Source organism: Pagrus major, chromosome 21 (assembly GCF_040436345.1).
Source record: "Pagrus major chromosome 21, Pma_NU_1.0".
Classification (NCBI taxonomy): Eukaryota; Metazoa; Chordata; class Actinopteri; order Spariformes; family Sparidae; genus Pagrus; species Pagrus major.
Window position 1 is genome coordinate 7,558,057 of NC_133235.1, and position 18,582 is coordinate 7,576,638.

The following is an 18,582-nucleotide window of genomic DNA, read 5'->3' on the forward strand; positions in this document are numbered from 1 at the left end:
TCTGGTTGAAGGAAAAGGAAATGGAAAAAATGGGACTGGGGCTGGCCAAACAATGTGAACTCAGGGACTGTTGTGCCCACAGAGAACTGTCTCCACCATCACGGATCAAGCTGTTGCACTTGATGGGCGGATAGTGTCCTGAGCCGCCAGAGCTCAGGACTAAGCTGGATGAGGAGAGATGGACTCTGTGTTTATAACATCGATGCTTGGTGCTCACACTCAGTCAAAGTTGATGGACAGTGTTTCTCAGATGTTGAACTTTTAATATGAAGATGCCAATTACATTATCATCACCATCTTGTTGCTGCTGCTTCCATACACCTTGACGCAGATTCAAAGGATGTATATAAATAACAGTATATATGTTCTGTAATTTCTGTAGCATAAAGGAGTTTACAAACTTTCATTTTGCTATGCAACCCTGTGTTGTACAATGATGAATAAATTACCTTGTACCCTTAAAATGAGGTTGCATATATCTACATTGACAATATTCTCTATGAGATAGCTGTATTTGACTACTCTCAGAATTGCCCATAGTTATAATTTTCAAACAATCAACAATGAAAAATAGCTGAGATTAGAGGAAAGGTTGAAAAAAAACAGCAACATAATTGTTGCATAACAAAGATGTTTTTTAATCTGCTCTGTCTCATCATCTCAAGACCCTCCAGATTATCGAGTGTTATCTCAGAGTTAAGAACCATTAAGTACCATTTTTTACTCAAATGAATGAGTGCGTACTTACTATGTGTAGTGTCTCAGATTGCCCCACTATTTCCCCAACAATTACAACTACTTAGAAATTACAGCACTGTAAAGGCATGACCAAATTTGATATCATTTTTGTCCACCAAAAAAATGGTGTTGAACAAAGTCGCCACAACATATCTAGCTAAGGTCATGTAAGGCTCAGAAAGAATTCCATTTCTAGGTTCTTTATATTCTGGCAGAGTTGAAGGATCATATCATAGCATAATATAAAAAAACTGATTAATAATGAACGCAAAGGTTAATAATTTACCTGGGACGACTCCATTGGTTGCTATGGCGCTCATTGATATGGCTGTGAGCAAGGTCTGTGTAGAGAAAGAGGACAGACTTTAATGAAAATGTCACAAAAAAAGCTTCCTATCTTGCAATGTTAATGAAATGAAATGAAATTCCTGGATCCGTCCCTTTCTCCAGATCCACACCTAAAGTAAATGGGGTCTCTTCTGGGTCGAGAGACATCCTCCATTCAAGTTTCATGACATTCTGTTTATCAGTGTTTGTGCAACCCTGCTGACAACCAACAAATGGGTGAAAACTTAACCTCATTTGTGGAGATAATCAAAAATAAGCACATACTGTTGACAGAATAAGAACAAGTTGTAACAATCAGTAAATCAGTAAAAAGCCTTTTAGAATAAACAGTATCAAATAATAAGTTTATCTGACTATGAATCTCAATTTATATTGGATGCCAGCGGGTATTTGACACTTAAACAGCACCATTGACATCTTTATCCTCTGTCATTTTCCTCTTCATTTTCCTTCCTCTTTGGTGGAAAGCATCAGAGCCTAACTGGGTTACTAACCCTTTATCGGAGGATAGAGATGTGTGCAGATTAGCACACATCACATCACATGAGTGCAGAGCCATTAAGTTCCAACTCTTCAAACAGTCAGCTCTCTGTTTGGCCATGTGGAGCTACTGACGCAAGAGGCCGGTTGTAAGTCTGATTAATTTTCTGCTTGTTTTGGCAACCCTCCTCTGAGCACAGGCATGGAGATTTTATACTATTGTTAATCAGCACCATAAAATCAGACAGTAATTGTCTGCCATGCCATAAATGTGAGACTCAATCTCAGACATATCATTGTTCAATCTAGTTAATTTTAAAACAATAAAGAAGAGGGAAGATAGGACACTTGATAGGACAAATGTATGTCCCATTTTGATAACACATAATGAAATGATGAAAAGCTGTACTATTTAAGACATATGTCTTCCTACTTAATGTCAGCAGGAAGTCAGTATGTTTAGTAGTTGGATTCATAAATAACTCACACAGATGCAGCACATGGAGACGATTGCGAAGGACCCAAGGATTCCTGCTGTACCAACGATCCAGGTGAGACGCAGAAAGAGAATCACACCCAGGATGTTCTGCATGCAGGGCAGGTAAACTCCAATGAAGGTTCCCATCTGTGGGACCTGTGAATGGGTAAACACACACACATGCACACAGATGAGAATCAACCGACTACATAGATGAGAGGGGAGGGGAGGAGATAATTCAACTATCTGGTGCATTATATCCTTAATTATTTTGTTATGATCTGCAAGAAGTGTGCTTAAGCAAGCCAAACCTTTACCATGACATGTGTTTTAATAGTGACACAACGTATGGGCAGAGGAAAGACAGCATGCAAGAAACACCCTGATTTGAACCATTGTTCAGTTAAAGCACAAAGTACACACCAGAACAATAGACACCGGGACAAAAATGCTGACTTCTCTTCTGAAATCTTTGGATTCATTTTATTTAAGGCAGTTGTAAAGCACATAGGCTTATATACAACTCATACAACAACATGTTATGAAGTAGTAAAGTAATTGTTCTTTATTTACATGTGTTTATCATATGTAATATTCACTACTGCAACTTAAGTGGGCATGCAACAATTAAAGCTGTTAGAAGAAAGAATTCCCATTTCTCCTTAAAGGCAATATGCAATATCGGGGTCTTATTTAACACAATGGCTAGAAACTGAGACGTGAGAACCTTTTTCAAAATGTCAAAGATCTGCTCCTACATGATTAAAGACATGGCAAATATGCTCAGTTTTTAATAATAATTTGTGTTGGATAGGTTTTTTTCCACAAAGAAAGTTAAAGATATACTATGCAGGATTAGTTGGTTGCGGTTTCGTAAACGTACCATTTAAAGTTGAAAGATAGTTGATTGATGAGTCTCATTCCCAGGTTGTCAGAACCTAACGCTTTGGGTCAAAATCGTTGGCTAACCAACATTGATGTGAATGCGAATGATACTCAATACTCAACTATCTTTCTGCAGAATCACTGATGCCCTGAAACATCCTGAATGCAGAGAGAGATGTAGAGCCCGACCAATACTGGATTTTTGGGGATGATGCCGATGCCAATACTGATATTGGGGAGTGTAAAATTCTGATATCGATATATCGGCCAATATACAGACAACATATTCAGATAGCTGTCTTCTGGTAATATTGGCTGACTAATATTTAGGCCGGACTTGGAAAAAAACAGGTAGAGGGCAGTTTCTCTGCAGATACAGACACTGCCCCAAATTTCTGGCAGGTCACAGATGGTGATTGAGAGGGATTACTTTTGTATGAGTCTTTACATACATCAAACGTACATCTGGTCCTTCTCAGTCATTGACAAATTCTATGTTGATGCAAATGTTGCTCATTTTACAATGCAAGATGTCTCCTGCATCACTGAAGAATCCTTTTTCAGTGTGTGTGTGTGTGTGTGTGTGTGTGTGTGTGTGTGTGCAGAAAGTGTCAAAACTAACATTCCCACATACTCTGTTAGTTGCATCCTGGACCATGACTGGCTCCAAACATGTCAAGCATCAGCATGTACCTATTTTCACATGTTAAACTGAGATTTAAGGTGGGCATATAGAAACTTTTCTCTTTTAGTGGATCAATACGAAGACAAACTGTGCACATACATCATTCTGCAAAAACTTCCAGGTGAGGGAACAATATGCAAAACACATTTTCTAGTGGAGGGTGACTTTTTTAAATACTGTGGCACAACACGGATGTAGTCTTGCTGTTTATGGCCCTACTGTACCCTACAAGGTTGATTAAGGCAACTGGGTTTTTCTAGTTAAAGGTGTAACAAAAACCAGCTCAAACAGGAAGAAATCAAATAAAAATGTCTAGAGAAAAGTTAAGGAAATTCAGTTGGCAGTGAAATCGTAATTTACAGATGCACACCAAGAACCCTAATTGCTGTCCTGTCAAGGTAGATTTTAATTTTACTCCTGGTGTAATTACAACATGAATGAATTATTTATTTTGTATTAAACCTCAAATATCTACACTGAGTATCTGTGTAAAGAAAAAAAAAATTCTCTAAAATTATTTAAATTTTATCTTCCTTTCAATGCAACAGATTTCTGAATAAAATACACCACCCAAAAAAAAACAAACAAAAAAAACAACTTCTAACCTTCTAAGTCTTAATGCGTTGCAGGATATTTGGGTAAAATATTGACCACAACATCAACTTTTAAGCAAATCGATCTGGCTTAAGCTCCTACGGTCCCACTAACATGATCTCAGTATGCATCACACTGCACATGTACGTTATACTTCTACTACTTCGCCCCCCAAAACCAAATCTACATACCATTTTTCGAGTTACAAACACTTTGTCCTGTGCCTTCTCCATTGCACTCAGTTGTCTGTCGAAATGCTGTGAAATGCCTGATGTTGACTTCCAGATCTCCCACATCTTCTCTCTTGTCTTATTTTTTCTCCCTCTCACCCACTCTGCTTGATCTGTTTCATTCTCTTTGCTCTCAGGCTGCTGATCTCTTTTGGTGCTCTCTTAAAGAAAAAACAGAGCTATGATTCAGGGGGCGGGTTTCAGGGAAACATCATCAATGCCTCTACTCAAAGTTACAGTCCAAGGTCCAGCTGCGATCACCCAAAGACTCTGTATGATGTTCTGTGTGAGCAACACTACCAAGGAGGATAGTATTGTTGTGACGGTAGCATATTCTTATTGATTTCATAATTTCATTTGACTCAGTCAAACCCTTTCTGTCAGCAGTGTATAGTTATTTAGAGCAATGAGGTTTTGTCCTCAGACTGAGAAAAATTACATGAGCACCCTATAAGTGCAATGAACCAACAAATACAGGGATTATCTTACAGGAATTTTTACAGTCCATTTATTCCCACACACAGCAGATTTTACAGACCAGATGATATTCAAATTATACATAACTTACTCAGTATCCTTATATACATACTGTATAGTGTGATAGCATCATCCCAGACTGGGAAAAGGAAACTGTTAAAAAAGACTGTCACCAGTGGCTTTAAGTGCATATTAACATGCAGCTCTGTTCTGTTTCAGTTTGAACCCTATCAGCAACAGGTGAGCCAGCTGGCACAAGAGGGAGGAAACAACTCCGCTCTCCACCTCCACTTGGCGCTCAAACACAACGTCCCACACCACAGACGTGTTCTCTTCTCTTTGAGGGGGCTGAACCACTGTTAGCCAACAAGCAACAACAAGGTGACTGATGTAGAACAGGGTCTGCCACACACTCTTTTGAGCTCACAGTTTGGTTTGTATTTGACTGGAGGAAAATGTCTTTTCTGATCACAACCTTAACATGGATGTCACTAGTCTAGTTTGTGATATCAGGTCTTTTTCCCACGCCGAGCAGGTTATTTCCACCACACAGCAGGATAAGCACAGAGGAGATGTGATTGTTCTTGGGACTTTGTTCAAAGGTTGATAACAAGTACTTATAAAGGTCCTATCACAGAAACAGTGTTAGGTTGGCTGATGTCTGAGTGGGCCCACTACAGGTGTTATGTTATCAATCAGTTGTGTTTGGGTCAACAGGCATTGTAAATAACATATCTGACATTGTGCACATTTTATTTGCAGCTTATTGAAAATCTGTCTTTGTTCATATTTGCACTTTTCTCTGTTTTGTACTGCAACTGTTGCACAGCAATTTCCCTTCGGACAAATACCTTATCTTACATCTCATCTTAATGTATTGCACATTTACTGGGTGTGAGGTTTACCCTCACTGCTTTCTGAAAGATCTGTCACATGAACCCCAAGCGTTTCAATATGGATAGATTTCAAGGTCAGAATATGTTATCTCTCACCATCTGCCTTAAAATCCCCCTGTCCTTCCCTCTCTTGCTATCTGCCCCACTTCCTCATCTTCTTAACTTTGTTTTTGTTCTGTATAGTAAACCTTTCACATGGCTTCATGCAACAGCCCATGTATGTTATCAAAGAAACTGAAGAACTCCACTGTTGGGGCTTTTCCATCAACATGTGTTGGCTTGGCTTGAATCAGCACTTCCACCAACCGGGGCAGGGATTTGCATTTTCATGAGAACAGGTCTAACTGCATAAAGGTGTGTCTTTAACCGATGATGTGCTTGTCTTAATAAGTGGTCAAAGGAGCGGCTGTAAGTACTCTTACCAATTTCCAATAGATTCTTCACAGTCCCCCGAAACTAAACTTCAAACCACAGAGATTGAATTAGAAGCTACAACATTTACTACAATTACAATTACTGAGAACTGAATGCACAGAGGCTTTTATGAACATCTTTCTCTCATGTCTGTCCCTTCAAAAACACGTGTTGAGTATCGTAACACAGTCTTGTTTGAGGGGTGACGAGGAGTCATCATGGGTTGGCCATAGCCTGCTTTGGCCCTACTGAGGGGAAGGTCCATCTCAGGCCAGGCTAGGCTCAACTCAGTCTGGTGAGATTGTTAATAGAGAGGCATATCAGAACAACATGGTTTCACTGGGCGTGGCCAAAGTGCCAGTAGAGAAGCCCCATTTATCAGTCAGTCACCCTGAAAATGGTTATAGCGTGTAGCTACTGGACCTTCAGGACATATAACAGGTGTCCATAACAGGTAATGCAGCTTTTTATAAGACTAATTTCTTAAACTTTTGTGCCACTAAAGAGTGATAGGAAAGGGGGATGGGGGTGGCATGCAACAAGGGCCCCAGGCTGGAACCCATGCCGCTGTGGCAGGGACTTGGTACATGGAAAACTAGTAGGACTCCCTTTGAATATGGCTTTTTAAATGAAATGAGGTCTTCATTGCAGACACAGGCTTGAGAGGGATTTTGTTCCTTCAGGTTTCTCTCAGATAGAAGTACTAAGTCAAATGACTGGACGACGTTAGTTGAATTGTCGAATAACAGAAAATTGATCTGTAACAATTTTAATAATTAATGAATCTGTAATTGTTGAAGCAAAACTGCAAAACTGCAAAAAAAAAAAAAAATGGTTCCAGCTTAATGTGAATATTTGGTAGTTTTTTTAGGTATAGTCTACTTTTTAGAGGTTTGGAATGCTGGTTGGATGAAGAGGGCTATTCAAAATGTCTTCTTAAAAAAACTAGTCGTGTTGTGCCAAGTCATTCGTCAATCATCAAAATAATCATGAGTCACAGCCCTACTTGTCATTTACAGGATAAGGACCAGAGTTCCATTATTGCACTGTGCAAAGGGCTGTTACCTACACTGTTGAGCGATATGCATGTACACACTCTTAAATTAAAGCCAGCACTAATGTGATTTACGGGCATACAGAGCCGCACACACACAAAACATGTGTCCCTGTCCTATGATTTTCTGTTTAGCCTGTATATCTAAAATGATCATAGAGGAACAGATCTGCAAAGAAAAAGATAAAAGCGGCCCTCAAAAACATCACAACGATGAATGTAATGTTTTCCACTAGATTCTAAGATTACCCTTAGTGGTAATTCCCACGTCATTACTGTACATATGGTCTTAATTAACATACAACAACAACATTGCAGCAGTCTCTTAAACTCAAATCTGAACATTAAAGATTGCCCAGTCTCTCTTGATGCGCTTGAGCAGCTTGGAGAACAGTTTATGTCTTTTGTCCTACAGGCAAATTATGAATTAGTTCTTAATAATTCTCGTAAGATGAAAGACTTCTTAAGAAACGGCACATCTCGACAATACATTCCATTCTTTCGATATGTTTATGGGCTGCTTTATCCCTTCATGATCCCAAAGATCAAAGTCGCCTGTGAACAATATACAAAGCTCGACAGACTGAAAACTGAAAAGCATACATGATATTTGCTCAGAAGGTTATACATTTAATATTGTGTCTTTTTTCAAGGCTAGCTAAATTCAAATGAATGGGAGAGCTGTGTATTTTTCATGTGGCCTTATTCATGCTAAAGATTCCACTGCCAATGCAGGTTTTCTGTATTTTCTATGCTGGAGTGCCCTTTGAATGAGAGGAAACCAAGCAGAATTGGTTTTCTACTGCATGTACCCCTGAACTGAAACTGACAATGAGGTCCGTACCACGACAGTGACCCTCCTAACTCCATCCTCATTCTCTGCCTCCTCATGCTCACGAACACCCTGGGTCAGGTTGGTGTAGGTGGCCAGCTTGTTGAGAAGGGATGCCACCATAGGGGTACTGTCCATTTCCTCCTGCAGAGAGAGAGAATGAGAAGAGAAATGCATTAACTAAAGCAAGCACATTCTGTTCCATCAACTACATCAGCACAGTACAACAATGCAAGCAGGTGCACGGACACTTTCACAGGAATTGGAAATGTGACATCATCAAGCCATCACCTGTACACCATTACCAACAATTTAGATAGGTAGTGTCAACTTTCATCCACTAGGTGTAACTTGGTTAAACTTCAGCTTCAATATGGTCTTTGAACACTGTTGTGTAGTGAGCTGTAACGGCCTATCGCACAACCACCAAACAAACAAAAAAAAATGTAGATCATGTGGAGGTGTTGTGAGTGCAGTCTGAAGGACATAGTAAGTGTGTGCCTACAGCTTTGACATTTTCTCATTTTTGCTAGATACCAGGAGATAAATTAGGCTGTGGTCAGACACGCATATGCAGGCGGAGGAAAATCCCCCACTGTGGGCGGTGCACAATGTGATTCTCGGAACTCAGTGAAGCCAAGTCGCGGATTTGCTTCGGATGCAAATGTTTTTTTTTTGCTCCTATGCTCCCATAGCATGGAAGTAAATGAGAGAATGTTGATTTTGCATATGTGACTGCAGTTATATACATGATTAATCAACATTTTGTTTGTATGACATTAGCTAACCCTTACCCTATCTATCCCTCCCCACTATTATCTAACTATTATCTAAATGTTGTAATTAATCGCTCCTTGGCCTCTGTTGAGAGCTTCTCCTTAGATGGGCATTTGTCTTTTGCACGCCTTGTGATCATATACGTGTCTTTAATTTCTATGCCAGCAGCTTTAAGTATTTTACCTGTAATTAGTAATTCTAAAATGTCAGGTAACACAACATGCAGTGATATAAACTTCTTGTACCATAGATCATAAGCAACATGAATTAGCTTATACAATTAAGCATACAAGCTTAATTGACTGTACAGTTTTTTGATATGTGCCTAAAATGCTTTCACAGTGTACATTTGGAGTAATACAACTGTTGTCTTACCTCAAACAGGGCCATGTTCTTGCCCTCATAAAAGTGTTCTCTGTCATCGTCTGAGTTGATGAATGGACTGGAGTCTGTCTGGTTGTCTTCTCCTGGTGGAATATAAAGGAAAAACACACATGTAAGATGCACATATGATAGAGCAGCAAGAGAACAGCAGCAGCAGGATCATCAGGTTATGTGTAGTATGTAACAGCTGTAGCAGCACAAGTTTACTGTATTATTAGATGTACTGCAGTGGTATTCCTAGCAGAGCTGTATTTATAGTAGTGGTAGTGAACAAGACGCGTAAGAGTGATTGTAGAGTGATCCCCCTGTGTGTCATTCAAACTGGATTTTTAGTAGCATCTCATTTGTGTCATTGTTTGCCAAATAGGATGGCTGAAAATGCAGAATCTTCCACATGGACCATATATTTTTTGTTAACACATAGGCTAGTCAAAATGAAAGTCATGTTGTCTGCCAACACCACAAATTATAACTAGAAGACTGTCTTTTGTGTGCTTCAGGAAGACCAGCAGAGTGTTTTGTAGGCTATTAACATTAGCTGATCGTGCCATTTTCCAGGTACCAAGGCAGGTCGTTTTTTTAAATTTGGAAGAAAATGACTGGCAGCAGATCAAACCTTCAGAAACAAAAGCTGTGAGGCAGCACACCCTGTAAAGCTCACATTAACGTTAGCTAAAACAGCTGCAGCGCTCATATCAGTGAGGGTTATACCCCGCCTTTCCGAAACCCCTCTGTTCCGAAAATAGACTTCCATTCTTCGTAATGGTGGGGTTTCCCATTTTTTCTAAAGACCCCGCTATTCCGAAAAGGCTATTGGGGAACCCCTGACCCTAACCCTAACCCTATTGGGAAGTAATTGGAACTTAAAAGTCAGATTCGGAACAGCTGTGTTTCGGAATGGAAGGCCGTCCCCATCAGTGAGCTTTTGTCAGACATGACCAATGACTTCAGTGTTATCAATCGAAATATATTGTATAAATACAATGCCACCTTTGAGTTTGATTACTCATTTTAATTACTTAATTACTTTACTATGAATAAAAATGTCAAGGTCTGTTTTTAGTTGACTTCTGTTTTGAAGAATGTGAGATCAAACTATCTGGTGGTGTCCTCGCTGTCATAATTGTTCTTAATCAGCCATTTTTTGAAATGTTGCTGTGTGGAAATATAATTATGGCGAACTCCACTTAAACTTTAATGTAAAATTAATTTAAAATTAAAAACATTTCATTTAAAAGGAACCTGGATATGTTAAGAGTCCAATACTGTACTACAATCTGCTTTTGTACACCCTTGAAAAGACAAAGCAGCATGAGGGTAACATCAATATATGCCTTTCAAGCTGCTTCTATATTTGGTTTCTGTTGCGCCTGGCTTTCATGCAGCGATCTCAGTTCATACGTTTTTGGTATGTCATCAAACTACTACAATGTTGTCTTTATTGCCTTGAATAACCCAAGGCCTAACAGTTGTTCAGAGATCAATGAAGAGCAGTCAATGAGAAGAACAGTACACTGTGGATGCACATGATATTGTGGGGATTATAACAAAATCTAGCATGCAAAAAAGGAGCTGGGTGGATTATTTAAGTATGACGGCTGGTTTTGCTTATATTTGTGCCAACAGTGGGCTCCAAGCCAGAACTTCTTTCCTTTCAACAAACTAAAGGGTCTTTATGGGCAAATCTAAAACCCCATTGTGCAAAAGTTCATGTCAGGGTTAGATCTGTTATCAGTGTTAATTTTGCGGCATTCTGCAGCCACTTTGAATCCATCCTCGGCTGTTGATTTGATTGTCATGGGAATAAGAATGACGTAAGGGAAAACATCACATTGTACAAAAGGAAAGGAGGATGACTTTAGGATGATAGCTTGTGACAAGCACATAAAATAACAAGGTAGTGTCTATCTGATCACTGTGTTAGGAATATGGCAGTCTAACTCTTGTGAACTCTTGTGATCCCACTGGTAATATTAATAGAAATAAACCTAAAGAAACACCTTGGAAACATCAAGTAAGCTGGAATAAACTATGTCACACTAATGCATATTTCATAACTCATACGGTACCTGATGCATTTAGAGTTACCTTTGCATTCCCTTTGAATGAAAAGACAAGGGGGCAGGATGTGGTGTGAAAACAACAATAATGAAGTTATCATACCTACTAATCATACTTACAGATGTATTTAGGAAGAAATTACCAGAATTTGAAGGTAGCTCCTAAACTATAGGGGGCAGCATTACTTATAACTGCTGCTCTCTAGGCTACTCTTTGCTGTAGCTATCTTTGGTTGTAGCGACTAACTGCCGTTAGCAAGTAGCTCAGTTAGCCATAGAGCTAAGTGGCAACAGGGCTCAGCCTCAGTGGAGGTCAGTTAACAGACAGGTGATACAGCCGCTACAGAGGTGATTTACAGTGCCTCAGTACCAGAAGACACAACAAGCACAGATGCCATATAAAGCAGCAGAGGAGCAAGAGAGAGTTAGGGATTAGCAGCAGGCGTAGAGCCAGTCAACGTGGTATGAGACAGAATGGGCAGTGGGCTGCTGGTTAGCATGCGAACCTCAGTATACATCTCTGCAACTCAATACATGTGTCTTCATATTGTGTTGACAATATCTGTTCTTTTTTGTTTTTATGTTTTAAATTTAAATTCTTTCCATATCTTACATATTGCTCCTTTAAGATGTATATAAAAGCACTTTGACTAATAATGTGTTTCTGATATGGTTTTTACACAAAGAAAGTTCTTTAAATGGCACCTACTTCTTTTCCCACAGTTGAATATATAATTTGTCAATTTTTCCTCTCCATCTACTGTCAAGTTCCACTACTTGACAGGAGATGTCTCCTACAACTATTTTTGATGTTACAAATCATGCTTTTGGCCCACATCTTTAAAATTGGAATTCTTTGACCACAGAGTACACTTTCAGCAAATGAATTGATGATTTGTCTCTTTAGCTTTACTGTATTTTTGTCAGCAAAGCATATAGTAAATATGAAAAATTATTATTATGAAATTTAGTCTGTTGGACTGTTGAGTCAGAGTAACACACATATACAGTACAGCATGTTACTGTACGTGTGTGAACCTTCATCCAACTCCAACAAACTTCAACTAACACTAACTTTGACTTTCAAAACACTTTTCAAAAAACTACTTCTACTAATTTTAACAAAATCTAATTGATCCTAAAGATGTGTTTAATATTGCTGCAACAAAAGAGATGAAAAATGGCAGAGGGAATTATGAAGTGTTTCAAACATATACATACAAGTTAACAGCTTCCACTTCAGGTGTGCACAAAATGTGTTTCTCTAATACTCACAAGCAGTTCTTTCATTTCAAAATCCAAGAAATTGAAAAGCTTCCCATGCAGTAATCATGTTAACCAGCAGATGTCCTTATTTCTATATATACAACAGCAGGGTGTCCAAGACGCTCAGGTCACCAGTACATTATACTATGTAGAACACAGAATTATACAACAAGCTGCCAAATGATTAACATAAGACAAAAAAGGATACTAAGATGTATTTGATGTCTATGTTAACACTGAATGCCCACTCTGCAGATGGATCCTATGTCCCCAGTTGAAGTGATGTGATAAATTAACCTTAACAGTAACAGGACTTTTACTTCAAGAGAAAGCTGAGTCATAAAAATGTGTGCATAGCCAGACCTATCTCCACAGCGCTGTGTCAGTGCTTGAGAAATGTTTGCCTGCAGGCATTACCATTATGGTACTGGGGGAATTGCTCTGGCTTGTTTGTATCACCCCTGGAAAATAGTGCTGAAGGAATCTTGTTTCGGTTGAACACTGGCACGTGGGGGAGCAAGTCCTGGTGCTAAATGGCTAAATTCCTATTAAAAAAGGTAACATCTGCTAGCTTGTTTAGATGTGTACTGTTTTACAACATCTTTTGTATCTCTTGGTTGCTTTTTTTGAATTGAGGATTTTTGGGTGCTTAAGTTAAATGTTCTTTATTGCTGCCATTGTGAATTATCAGAGAGGTGGAGTGCCAAAGCTATGTTGTGGCAATTAGTCAAAGTCTAAGTCATATAATTGGTCCAACGGAAGTGATAGAATGAAGCCAAGCGTCAGAGCTTCACAAACCCATAACCATGCACACCCTGTACAGTTCAGAGAGTGTCAAACCGGCTTGTTGAGGCGTCACACATGTGACAGTCCAGCTAAAAACAAGTTACATGGGACTTACCTAAAAATACACTTCCTTTATAATCACTGCACAGGAGGAGTTTTGAAGCAGGATGGCAGCTTCTGTTGGCAGTTGGCCGACCCCACCAGGCCAACACTTAAGAAATCATGCTACACGATTAACATCCTTTTCCTCTGCACAGTAGAAGTGCTCAGTAGATGCCCAATGGAGAGGACATGATGATTAGGGAATGGTACTGAGAGCCCTTAACAAACACAATCCAAACTGTTTACATTGACTATTGGAAGTTACTCCAGAGACAGGGGTATGTGTCATGACAGGGTGGTTGTGGCTGCACTGTTCAGTCATTACAACAGAGGCAGAACGTTGATGGCTACATATTTAATACTCCTAAGTCACTACAGTTCATGAATATTTATTAGCTTTCTTGTTCGATTGGTTTTGAGTTATAAAATAGAGGCTTCTGCAAAACCTGCTGAGCAGCAAAAAATGGAACATGAAATGTGGTCATACGATACTGCTTTGGAAAATGATGGTACTAAGATGTTATGGTCTGTATAGGTGGCATCTTGTCTAATCAGCACTGTGTGAATACTGGTGTGTGTCCTCTTGAGCACTGTTCTGTGACTTTACAGTGAAAACTAGGTAAAGGTAAAAGTACCCACTGAACTGCCACTAATAAACGGATTTATGATACCTACAGTGCTCTCTGGCTTTGAGACCTTTACCACCTGCGATAAAAAGAAGGCTTTTTAATGTATTTTTCTAAAGGGCCAGACTAGAGTCCTCATTCCTTTTAATTTTTTATTGGGAAAACCCTGTACAAAGGCTGTGTATGCCTGACATTTGGACTGAAGAGTCCTGCAAAGAATGAGCAATTGTTTTCAGTAACTGTCTTATTAAAATAAGTAGTTAAGGACAAATAAGACAATTTGGTTACAGCTAAATGATGTAGTGAAACACGTAGTGAAACACGTTTATAAAGACTTATAATATGGTTAAATGTTATGTACTTTCGAAGAGAGGAAACGGCATGGTTAGAAAAAACGTATACGTTTGCTCGATGTGGCTGTTGCCGTTTTTGGAAAAGCCATTTCTTCTTCTACTGAGTTTATTACATCCATGCATAACCTAGCCTTGGGCACCACCTTCTCATGAAAGTATGCAAAGTTTAGATCAGTCGCTCCGAACTAGTTTATGAAAACACACCTTATTCAAATTTGTATGTACTTGTAACAGAGCTGTTGATGTCACAACATTCCAGGTTCCGGAAAAATTCATGCATGTTTGAACAACCCAACAACTCTGCAGAACCAAATGATGTAAATCAGACAAGACAAGACAAGACAAGATAAGACAAGATAAGATAAGATAAGACAAGACCAGACAAACCCTTTATTGATCCTGCACCAGGGAAATTCAATTTTTACAGCAGCTCAAATGTCAGAGGCAGAGAGGAGGTTAGGGAAAGGGTTAACCCAGATAGACTTTTGTAACTTCAAACACAGAAAATATTAAATTAACAACCAAGCACGTTGTATAAATAAGGGCCATACACTTGCCAACACCGCATCTCTAACCCCTTTTCCCTCATTGTGTTTTCACTTCCCTATAGTTTTACATCTCTCATTTACGCCTATATCTCTTGGTACAGTTGGATCCTGACCCAATAAAAACTACCATATTAATTTGCTATAAAAATAAAGGCAAAACGCAGCGCACAATTTAGTCAAAACTCTCAGAATTGTAATGTCTTTGAAAAAAGATTTTTGAATCTGTAGTCACTACAAAACAGATAATAAAATCATAGCAAACTGCTGTTCCAGCTGCCTGCCTTAGTAATATAGATGGTATATGGTAATCTACCATCACACTCACTGCACTGTCTGACATACTATACAGCTAAAGCAAGAGAGCTATATCATGTTAAAGCTAGCTGATGAGATGACCACAACTTAGCATGGCAATAGGGGCAGGGCCCAAAGTGTGGCCAGGGTTGCTGCTACCAGAGTCACAACAAGTAGTAGTAGTATACCTGCTAGTATAATAATGGATTAGTGAACAGGCCTGTATGAAGTGACTTTTAACAGTTCTTGTTCTCTTGACCGGACACAAAGAGACACAACACAACGAGAAAGAGATGCAAAACAAGACGTACAACAACTGAGATGGCACATGACTAAAATGCTGCTGCAATGAATGATGCAAAATAACCTTTCTGTGATTAAAAGATTTAAGATCTTTTAATCATTTCACACCTGTCAACAGGCGACACACACCTTTGAGAGACAGAAAACTTTCAACGGAGATGGCAGTCAGACCCAGGTTAAACACCGGACCAACAAGCTCCATAATGAGCAAAATCTGGAAAGTAGAGCTAACTGAACAGTTGCCTCAATGAACAGACCACCATCAGCAACAACTTGAGGCAGAGGATAAAGTGAGAAAAGGTCTGACATCAAAAGGATCAGAGAGGATCAGGAGCTGATTTGGACGCTGAGGGAAGAGCAGGGTGCCCTCTGTCAGGAGTTGGAGGGCCTGAAAACCAGACTCTAGTGAATAACCTCAACCAACCTCGAGTTTCCTACTGAGTTTAAGGCTAAGGAAGAGGTCAGTCAGGGCTAACATTGTCCAATGTCGTGGCATTGCTGCCGAAGGCTTAGCATTACAGCTTCAGGGACATACCTCAGCTGAACAAGAATAAAGGTTCTGCCTGTAAAGCTGTATTTTGTCATAGTTGTTAAGTTAAGTTGTTAAGTGGTAGTGCACACAGCACTGTATCATCAGTGTTTAAGGACAGCAGGATTGCTGGTGCTAAAATATTCAAGTTGTGTTTGGTCTTTGCTGGTATAAAATATATTATATATTATATGTGCAACTTGATACAACCATGTATTTTAAGTGTTCAATGCCTAGCAGTGACAAGGACAAATAATGATAATCCCTCGGATTCAAGGAAGTGATTTTTGACACAGCCTATGATCATTACCAACCAATCACTGCAATAAATGTTGGCAGTGTATGTGTCTGCAGACCACAGATTAAAAATGTACATTTCTTTATGTTTCTTTGGGTTCAGTTTTCAATTCCAACACGGTGCTTATGGTCTGGTTAGGTTTAGGAAAAAATCATATTTGTTTGGCTGAAAAATGCCCCATTGTCTCTTCAAAAATATCCAGTGGTTTCACGCTTACAAAAATGACACATATTGTAGAAATGCTATATGTGATATGTATGACACATGCAGTATTCGGCCGACTGGGCTGCCATAACATATCTCAGATGGGGTTCAATAGAAGCTCAATTGAAAACAGTGTTTTATGAAAGTCACTTCATATGATGAACTTTCAGTAACGCATATTTTTATGTATTTGATTTGATATTAATTCATTATCCTGAGACAAAGAAACAGACAGCTAGCTTAACAAATACATGTCATTCTTATAGGACAGTAATGAATAATAATATTTTCTAAGGTAAATCAGTTAAAATATGCTCTGTTTGAATTTTTTTAGATATAATGCACTGCAGGTTCTTCACTATTCTATGTTTTATGTTCTGGCACTATTTTTTGGAGGTAAAAATCAAATGATCATAGAAGCTAGAAGATCATAATGTGTACCTCCCGTCTGTTCCATGGTTTGTCGGTCTGAAAACTTTTAAGCTTTTTTCTTCTACTTCTGCATATTGTTCCTGTTCTCTGTTCTCTCTCTGTGTTTGTAGTTTGTGTTCTTTTATAATAGACATAGAGCCCAACATTACAGCCAAACAGCACCAACCATCAATCAGAGTAAACCAGACCTGAGTAACAAGTACACAGTCCCATCTTCCTACCACAGAAAGTTCTGGCTGGTTGAACAACGTCACACTTAAAAGCTGTGTGTGCATTTGTTTGTGTGCAGAATGTGCCTGCCATAACATGTATCTGACTGTGTCATCGTGCGTCTGTTTGTCAATTCAGTGATGACACATACAGTTTAGCAATCTTACACATTTTTACTCCCATCCTTCACCCAGTGCATGATGGGAAAGGATTCGGCTTCCTCACGACCCCGGACAGAAATAAGAGGGTATTGAAAACAGACCTCCCTGAGTGTGTGAGCATGTCTACAAGCCAAAGAGGAGGTTTAGTTTTTCACCGTATCCCTACCTGAGTTGGATCCTTGTAAGTTGTCCTCATCCTTTTTCTCCCCAAACAGTTTGCCCAGACTGACTGGTTTGTTGCCTTCAGCTTCAGCCGCGCTGTTGCTGTCACCCTCCGCATCCTCCACTGGCACTACAGTGAAGTTGATGGGCATTTTGGCTCTTCTGTTGTCCAGAAAAAAGTATGAAGATTCCAGTGTCCAGTGACAACAAGCAGGAAACAAAAAGAAAATATCCAAAGAATGTCAAGTGGGAGACATAGGGCCCTCAGGAAAGCTGAGGATTCATGTTGACCACAACATGACAATCACTTAACTGTTTTGTTTCCTTTCTCTTTCTTGTGTGATCCAGTGTCCTCTAAACTCAGGGTGTAAGTGCTGCCTCCAGCACATGAGGCAGGCCAAAGTCCAGCAGTGTGTATGTCTTCACTCTCTCTCTCCTTGTTTCTTTCCCTCCCTTTTCCCCCCACTGCTCTAAGACTATTGCCCCATGTGACCCTCTATTTACCATTTGAACAGAGTCCATACATGGAGAGCCCTGCAGCTCCTCCCACTACCGACTGTCCCACTTCTCTCACTCATACCTTTGTCATGCCTAAAGGTCCCTACCAACAAACCCTTAAAGTATTTGTAAAAGAATCCAAACACTTTACAATCCCCCTTTGCTAATAAAAAAGTGTCTAATATATAATGAGTACAATTTTAACTCTTTTCTTTTCTCTTCTTCTGTCCTTGGTTTTGTTTCCTCTTTTCTCTTCAGTCTGGCAGTTTCCGCCTCTGGTTTCCTCCAGGTAAACAAAATGGGTGTTACCTTTCCCACAGTGCATTATGGGTAGTGGTGAAGTGCTGATGTTGAGCAAAGGGCGACACCAAATGCTCACATGCGCACACACATTGTGTCAGCAAAGGAAGCACCTTGAAAGCCTTGGACAGCAACTTTCCTCTGTATTCTCCACAGGGGAAAAGGACAGAGCTAATAA

At 39.5% G+C, this 18,582-nt stretch overlaps 1 protein-coding gene across 1 annotated transcript in view; it reads right to left on the bottom strand.

The window, feature by feature from the left end:
- The window catches only part of LOC141016814 (solute carrier family 12 member 7-like), a 34,999-nt gene extending 16,663 nt beyond the window's left edge, over positions 1-18,336 (bottom strand). The window contains exons 1-5 of the mRNA XM_073491364.1: positions 17,611-18,336; positions 9,264-9,355; positions 8,124-8,255; positions 2,054-2,200; positions 1,025-1,079 (exon numbers count right to left, since the gene is read on the bottom strand). Coding sequence (XP_073347465.1) covers positions 1,025-1,079; positions 2,054-2,200; positions 8,124-8,255; positions 9,264-9,355; positions 17,611-17,758 — 574 coding nt within the window. The 5' untranslated portion in view covers positions 17,759-18,336. The remainder of the gene's footprint in view (positions 1-1,024; positions 1,080-2,053; positions 2,201-8,123; positions 8,256-9,263; positions 9,356-17,610) is intronic.
- Positions 18,337-18,582: the final 246 nt, after the last annotated feature.